This window comes from Solanum pennellii, chromosome 4, assembly GCF_001406875.1.
Source record: "Solanum pennellii chromosome 4, SPENNV200".
NCBI classification, from domain to species: Eukaryota; Viridiplantae; Streptophyta; class Magnoliopsida; order Solanales; family Solanaceae; genus Solanum; species Solanum pennellii.
The window spans coordinates 30,047,719-30,056,193 of record NC_028640.1 but is presented as its reverse complement, the minus strand read 5'-3'; the positions used below and the strand labels follow the sequence as shown (position 1 = coordinate 30,056,193).

Here is an 8,475-nt window from a genome sequence, read left to right as displayed (position 1 = left end):
GATCCACAATCTCTTCACCAGGCATCGCCTGGAGTGGACAGCACGTCCCTTGCGACGTTACAGCGAAGAAATGGTCCGAGAGTTCTACGCATCCTACGTAGCGACTCTCCGATCATAGATTGATAGGCGGGCTGCCCCCGCCAAACAGGCCCCACTGGAGCAGGTCCGAGTACGGGGCGTTCATGTCGACATTTCCCTGCCTGCCATCCGCCGGCTTCTATACGGCGAGGGTGTTGATGCTACTCGGACCCCTCTCACTGTCGAGTTTGACTACCGATGGCAGCTTGTTAAAGATGGCCAGTTCCTGCGCGAGCCATCGCTGAGAGAGACCACCAAGAGGTGGATGGCCCTGCACCTGTCAGTTGATGGAGAGGGTGCCGATTGGGTGACCTAGACAAAGGGGGACATCAAGAAGGCCAACCTAACTTTCACGGCGAAGTTCTTGTGGCTGATTGTCCGCCACTGCCTTCCCCCACAGCCGCTGATAATATCGTTACATGGGATCGAGCAGTATTGATGGCGGCGATGATAGCCGTGTTCGAGGTGGATTTCGCGTGGCTTCTACAGGAAGTCATGCACGAGAGGGCTTTCAAGGTCACAACTACTTACCCTTTCCCGTGCATGATCTTTTCTCTCTACAGGTCCGCATGTGTGCCTATATGGAACGTTGATCAGCTCAAGACCCCTATGGGCACTGTTGATGTCGGACTAATCAGAGATGAGGCCAATGAGTTGGCTCCACGCAGAGGGCCCCGTCCAGAGCTGCCCCCACTTGCTGAAGATCTTGCTGATACGGTAGCGCAGGCCCGCACGGCTACGCAGGCGGCGTCCACTGACACTACCCCGGTCGAGTCTATCCCGGGTAGTAGCACTGCCCCGAGATCTCTCGCACAGCCCCTCTACCCGCGCTAGTCCCGCTTGCTAGGATCCAAAAATTAGAGGCGCAAATGGCTACACTTCTGCATCATATCCAGCCGTGGATGCAGAGGTCTGTTACCGAGGCAGAAGAGTGCCTGGAGCGGAAAATGGTCCAGTATACAGACCGGAAGATCGCTGAGGTTCACCAGTGCTTGGACGCCTTTGAGTTGCGGGTGCTAGCCCGGCCAGCCCCTCTGGTGGATGTGTGGACTCTTCAGGCTGCGGTGGACAGTCTTCGCGCAGATATCGACACGATCTTAGAGGCTAGGGTGCCGGAGTCTGAGGCCCCTTCTGTCGAGCCTGCTGAAGGCACAGTGTTGGCGGCCCTATTCTCCACCTCAGAGATTCCACCAACTCCCCCTCGAGAGCATGCCAAGAGGCGTAGGGGTCGAGCAGAGGACGAGGCACGAGCACGGAAGAAGGAGCGCCATGAGATGGAGGCTGCAAGGAGAGCCTCACTTGCTGAGGAGGCGGCGCACCAGATGAGAGCAGGAGAGTTAGCGGCTGGGGCATCTAGCTCCCGAACTGTGGAGATAGCGGGAGGCACTGCTGATAGTGCGGTTGTTGCTGAGGACACCACTGAGGGTGTCCAGATTGCAGAGGACGTTGGTTCCGGGGAACCGGACCCACCAGCTTGCTGATCGACGGCGCTTTGCGCCACAGGTTTGCTTCACCTACCACTCTAGTATTTAAATTTGTAATGCATTGGGGACAATTGCATATTTTTTTGTTGGGGGTGGGGTAAATGGAAAGTGAGTGCTAGGGTGAAGTCTGAGTAGCCCAATTCACTATCCTCTTTTGGGGTTTTCTTGCCTTTTTTCTTTTTCCCCAAAAGACTAATTACTTTTTCTGTTGAACCGGCATGTCTATATCTTTTGTACATAGTTTAATTCTGTAGCATGATGGCTAAAATGATATCCTGATAAACTGGAAAATGATGCACAACTAGGCATAGTAACTAATAAATGTGTGGCTCTAAGCATGACATAGAGGTACACCATTGCATTACCCTAAGTCGAAAATTCGAACTAGGTGTCTGATAATCTGGTAGAGTGATGAGATGTCAAGTGAGTGTGAGGAAGATTTGAATAGTCCACTATTTGTACTGAGCTAGATTTTGCCTGGTTAGTCGTGCTAAAAAGTAAGCTGTAATAGACAATTAGGAAAGGATCATAGGACCTTATTCAATATAGCCCATTTTTAGCCTAAATAAAAGAAAACCAAATGAAATTTATCCTTCTTTGATCCAAATGATCTGAGCTTAAATTAGACCTTTCTTTTTCACCCCAATTGATCTTTTCTGGGAACAATGTGTGGCCCTGGTCCCTCCTTGGACATGTGCACCTCAGCTTATGCCAAAAGTATAAGTTGAGGGTGGCTAATGCAGTAAACAACCTTCATTATGGCCCTGACCCAACTTTGGGTATTGTGTACCTTGACTCATGGCAAAGCCATGAGTTGAGGGTGGCTATTATGAGGAATGCTCTGGAAAGTAGGGTTGAAAGAACAAAGAGAAAGAAAGAACATAAGTAAAGTGACTCAAGAATTAGTTGAAAGATAAGTAAAGAAAAATAAAAGTATACAAGAAATACAAGCAAGAAAAGAAGAGAGTCACGTAAACAAATGAAGAAAGAAGAGAAAATAGCAAGGTGAAAGAATATGAGAAACTGGGCGAGATAAAATGATAGAAAATGGTATGTTTAGCCGATATGTCAAGGAGGGCAAAAAGTCACTAAAGTATACCTAAATATACCCTACCTGACCCTGAGCCTATGTTACAACCTAAGAAAGTCCTATCGTGATCCTAAGGGTTGTATAGCGAACTTAAGGCAGTGAAAATAAGGGAAAGCTTATGGCAATAGGTATGAATGAGTGTGACTTTGTTCTGAGACCGAGTGTTGAAAAGTAATCCTTATACTCAAACTGAAATCATTGTGTGAAAAATGACGATTTTGTTTCAAAGTGAGGACACTAGTTACAATACCGGAAATATTAGCATCTCGGTGAGAAATTGAAGATGATAGGTGTTAGTGCATGGTGAGTCTGTGTCATGTTCTGATCCCACATAATTCAAGCCTAATAGTGATAGAATGCATAGATATGATGAAATTAATCGGGATTGATAGCCAAATGATTGCAAAGGATAAAACATGGATACTCTCGTACAAAGATTTTGTATTAAGTCATAGTGCATCGCTTGAGGACAAACAACGAATTTAAGTTGAGGGTGTTTATATACCGTGGTTTCACGGTATTCTTAATACTTTTTCCTTAAGTTTAGTGTGTCCAAAAGCCTTTTTGTGCTAATTTTTATATAAGTTTCTCCTTATTTGCAGGAAATCTGTTCAAACATGTATGCGGAGGTTTTTGAGCGAAGAAATGCCGAAGAGACCACCTACGGAGCTTCTGACGGTCCGTCATGCTTGTGACGGTCCGTAGGTGGCAGCGTAGTGCAGCTGCTGAAGGAAGATGGCGAAGTCTGACCAAGTGTAGGGTTACGGAGTCCATGACGGTCCGTCATGTCTATGACGGTCCGTCCTGCAGGTGCATCATGAAGTTCGGAGAAGTAATCCCAGTACCCATATTCCAAGAGTTTAAGTGTTTTGGAACGAAGACCCTCGACGGACCGTTGTGCCTATGACGGTCCGTCATACTTGCCGTCGAGGGTAATGAAGAGAGCAGCAGAAGAAATTTCATCAAGTATGGGACGACCGAGTCCATGACGGTCCGTCGTGACCACGATGATCCGTCGCGAGGTTCGTCGACCCAGCCGCGTTTTGACAGATTTCCAGCAAATAGAGTCCATTTTTAATTAGGTTTTTATTTTTTATAAATAGTTCGAAAAACCTCGTTTTTGAGGTTACACTCCGTATTGTTAGACTCTGGATCATTATTAGACTCTGTGTATTAGTGTTAGACTTTTGATTATAATTAGACTTTTTGTGAGATTCTTGATTACTTTGAGATTCTTGCAAGTAATTGGTGGTGATGTTTGGTGATTAATCAAGCAAACTTTCGGATTTTACTCTTTCTCATTGAAGTAAGTACATGAATTCTTATATAATATATTTGAATATTGTGTTTATGGCTATGAGTAACTAAACTCCATAACTAGGGTTGTGGGAACCATAGGCAAATAATGAGATAAACCCTAGCTAAAATAACAATTCTAGAATAGTGTCTTGCATGTATTAATAATTCTTTCGCTTAGAAGTCTTTTTAACGGATGATCAACGTTAGAACTCGCCTTAATGCTACTTGCCGGACCAAGGAGGTAGATAATAGGAAAAGAATTATTAACATAGATTTAGTGTATACTATCTAATAGGCTAGTATTGATTGGTACGAGGTAATAACTTAGTCAAATATCGAATACGATGCTTAATATGAGGTAAAGATAAGGGTTAGGATAGCAACACACGTAGCCGGACCAAGGTGCGGAGTGAGATTTTCTAGATGCCGGACCAAGGATTTAGAAATACATAACTTATCACTTTGCATGCAAGATACTAGGAAAGAATTGTTATAGTTAGAATTATCAAGTTATGAACCTGTGGGGAACACGTAAACCCTAGTTACTTTGATTAATTGATTAAACTCCAACATTCAAAGCTGTTAAGTGTCTCTTTCAATTTCGTTAGTTATTTTCATTCATTTAGAAATAGAAACCCCCCTTTTATTGTTTTTGCTTTCCAAGGAAGTAATTGACCGAACAACAGTAATAATAGGTTAAAGTTAAGTCTAAACTATTTTCCTTGTGGGAACGATCCCAACCTCACTAGTTGGGTTATTTACTTGACACGACCGCTTTACTTCTTATTTGAGAAGTAAGTTTGAGCGTATAAAATTTTGTGTTCTTTACTTGATACGACCGCTTTACTTCTTATTTGAGAGGTAAGTTTGAGCGTATCAACCAGTGTCTATGAACACTCTAATGAAAGTATTGAGATCAATATACAATTAATACTAATGATGAGATGAGAAATCATCTATTGAGCTATGATGTCCTCATACTAGAAGCCAGCTCTCACGACGTATGAGTTGAATGTAATGGAACTTTATACTGAGCACCAATAGACTAACTATGAGCGGTGGTTCCTTCTTTCGTGAAATGCGGAGGTTCACGTAACTCTCATGAGATAAGATAGTCCGGCATATCGGGTATGGGTCTCCTCATATCTCCTAGTCTTTGAACCTATACTGCCAATATAGGGATCTGGCGGGGTTCAATTCCCATGTACGGTAGCATGTTTTGGGTCACTTTGGCCTTTGATTCCACCTCTTTTCGGTGTGGGGGATACACTAGATTTGATGATGCTTACCTGATCTATGTTGGTTAAAGTTAAAGTTCCCAATGAATGAATGAGGCCAGCCTCAAATGATGCACATATTGAAATGAATGATACCAAAGGTGTTAGGATAGGATAATTAAGAGGTGAGCTAGACTCAAGTAATGACACCAGGTCAGTCTTGATCATTGCACATCGAACCTGATGAAAGTTTTAAACTACATCCTAGGTATATCTGGTGTTCACACTATCCTATGAATGAAATGAAATGAAGTATGTATGAATGAATGAAGCAGATTCTGTGTTTGCTAAAGAAGGCTCCCTAGTTGAGGTCCCATGTGTTGAGCCCTCATTTTGGGAAGTCTTGATGTCAACTCCATGATTCCAAGGTCTCATGGCAATGAACGAATCATATGAAAAATGTTATGTGCTATATGCAATATGTTATGTTCTATGTGCAAGATGTTATGTGTTGTGTGCAATATGATAAGTATGATGATGCAGGTTACTCTTATAGAATGACTTTCCTAATCCAAATTTGGAAAGCTCACTCACTTTCCTAATCCAATTTTAGAAAGCTCACTTACTTTCCTAGTCCAAATTTGGAACTCACTAACTTTCCTAATCCGAATTTGGCAAGTCCACTGACTTGACATTCCATAATCATGTTGTTAGGAAAGAACTATTCTTACTCATGCATGTCCTTGGCTTTTGCGTGCATATACCCATACTTAGTACTAGTGTGTACTTATCCCATACAACTCTATATTTTTAGGTGCAGGCACAGGTGGACGCTAGAGCTTACAGGTTGACGTTGCAGCTATCCGGACGTGGAGCTTTCATCCGGACTTGGTAGGGCATCATGATTTCGAGGATGTATACCATTATTATCTAGCTTAGATGTATGCTTTAGCTAGTGGAGAATGTTCCACTAGTGTTTCTTTCCACTTTTATTTCAGACTTTGTATTGGTGTCGTTTTGGCAAGAATATGTTTAATGCAATTATGAACTATTTCTTTCATTTTATTATCTCCATATTAGATGGTTGATTTGTGAACACCTATGATGTTAAGTTTAAAATGTTTAGCATGAAATAAGAAAACAAAAGGTTCAAATTTTCCGCTAAAATTAACTTAGATGAAGTTTAAATGGCGTATGTAGGCTTGTCTGCGACCTCTGAGAGGTCAACGGCGCGATCTCGTCTGGGGTCTAGATTCTGGTCGTGACAAAGTTGGTATTAGAGCACTAGGTTAAATTCCGAGGATAATAAGTTCACATCAGTCACATTGAGTAGTTTCTAAGTCGTGGTAGTGAAGTGCACCACTATCATAAATTAGAGACTGCATGATGCATAAGAAAATTCCCTTATTCTAATCTTATTGTGCCTTTCCTAATGTCTGAATTTCGTGATGTTATGAGCGTGTCTAACATCAATCCTTGTTTTTTTTTTCAGAGAATGAATATAGGATAACCCTTGATTAGAGGAGAGGAGGAGCAGCAGCTTGGGGCAATCAGGTCCCACCCCAGGCTCCAGTTTAAGGAATGGCTATCCCAGTTAATCCTGCTGGGCTGACTGATGCTGAGGTGAGGGCATCTATTGCCCAGATGGCACATGCCATCACTATGCAGGCCCATGCCATGATGACTAGGTTAACCAGCAGAATATTCAGAGGGAGAATCCACCAGTTCGCCGAATGGCTGACAGGCTGAGAGACTTTACGAGGATGAATCCTCTTATTTTCACAGGGTCTAATACTACAAAAGATCCTCAGGAGTTTGTGGATGAGGTGCATAAGATCTTGGTGGCTGTGGGGGCCACAGATTCTGAGAAAGCAGAGTTGGCTTCCTATCAACTCAAGGATTTTGCACAGACTTGGTGCAAGATGTGGCAAGATAGTTGAGTTTTGGGGAAAGTTCCGATCACTTGGGAGTTGTTTAAGACAACCTTTCTGGAGATATTCTTTTCCAGAGAGATGAGGGAGGCCAAGGTTGATGAGTTTATCAATCTTAAGAAGGGATCCATGACGGTCAGGGAGTATTCCATGAATTTTTTTAAACTGTCCAGGCATGCTACTTCCCTTGTCTGTAACCGCAAGGATGAGATAAGCAGGTTCCTCACAGGAAGCAACGGAGATTTGGAGGAGGAGTGTCGGTCTGCGATGCTCCACGATAACATGGACCTCTCCAGGTTGGTACATGTCCAGTAGGTAGAGGAAAGCCACAAGAAGAAGGGCGTTCATGATGCTAGAAGGCCTAAGCCTCAAGATCAGGCAGGTCCCAGCCATGGAGGCCACAGAAACATTTCTGGCGTCCGTGAGCAACCTAGGTTCAAAAAAGGGCAACAGATTTCAGGTAACTCTAACTCGCAGAGGAGTACAACACCTAGAGGAGGCAGACCCCAGCCTAGGAAGGGCAATGGAGGTGAAATGCAGCATCCCAGAAAGGATTGTGCTAAGTGTGGTCGTGCTTACAGTGGAGAGTGCAGACAGGACACTATTTCCTGCTTCAGTTGCGGTAAGAGCGGGCACATGGTTAAGGACTGCCCACAGAAATGAGGTCAGGATGGAGGTAATGATCAGCCTAGGTCTAATTCACAGGATGCAGCAGCAGCCGAGCCTCCTAAAAGGAACAGGTTCTACGCTCTTAAGGGCATGGAGGAGCAGGAGAAGTCCGCTGATGTGGTCACAGGTATGCTGCAAGTATTCTCAACTTCCGTTTATGCTTTACTTGATCCAGGGTCTACGCTTTCCATTGTAACTCCTTTGCTTTCTCTCACTTTTGAGATATTCCCTGAATTTCTGCATGATCCTATAGTGGTTAGTACACCTTTAGGAGAAAATGTAAGAATTGATAGAGTACACAAGGATTTCCCAATAGTTGTATGTGGTAAGACTATGTGTGCAGACTTGGTTGAGTTACCAATGCCTGATTTTGATGTTATTCTTGGCATGGAATGGCATCATAGCTGTTATGATTGTATGGATTGTCATAGTAGGGTTGCGAGATTTCATTTTCCTAATGAAGAAGAGATAGTATGGGAGAGGTACAACTTGAGTCATCCTAATCCTTTGATTTCGAACCTTAAAGACAATAAAATGATGTCCAAGGGATTATTGTGTCATCTTGTGAGTGTTAGTGATTTAAATCATGACATTCCTTCCATATATTCAGTGCCTGTAGTGAATGAGTTCTAAGATGTATTTCCTAATGATTTGCCTGGAGTTCCTCCCCCTCGAGAGATTGACTTTGGTATCGACTTAATACTAAA

The 8,475-nt window shown here is 43.3% G+C and overlaps 1 protein-coding gene across 1 annotated transcript; it reads left to right on the top strand.

The window, feature by feature from the left end:
- The first annotated feature begins 6,749 nt into the window (after positions 1 to 6,749).
- Positions 6,750 to 7,762, top strand: LOC107016656. The gene is made up of 4 exons (XM_015217062.1): positions 6,750 to 6,791; positions 6,857 to 7,044; positions 7,177 to 7,234; positions 7,415 to 7,762. Exons 1-4 carry the CDS (start codon positions 6,750 to 6,752, stop codon positions 7,760 to 7,762), a joined length of 636 nt encoding a protein of 211 aa, XP_015072548.1.
- Positions 7,763 to 8,475: the final 713 nt, after the last annotated feature.

Bases quoted from the DNA above. Each gene is read 5' to 3' on its own strand.
- LOC107016656 (XM_015217062.1), top strand. From the start codon at position 6,750: ATGGCTATCCCAGTTAATCCTGCTGGGCTGACTGATGCTGAG. The intron at 6,792-6,856 runs GTGAGGGCATCT...CATGATGACTAG, and splicing joins CTGGGCTGACTGATGCTGAG to GTTAACCAGCAGAATATTCA. The intron at 7,045-7,176 runs GTTGGCTTCCTA...ATTCTTTTCCAG, and splicing joins ACAGATTCTGAGAAAGCAGA to AGAGATGAGGGAGGCCAAGG.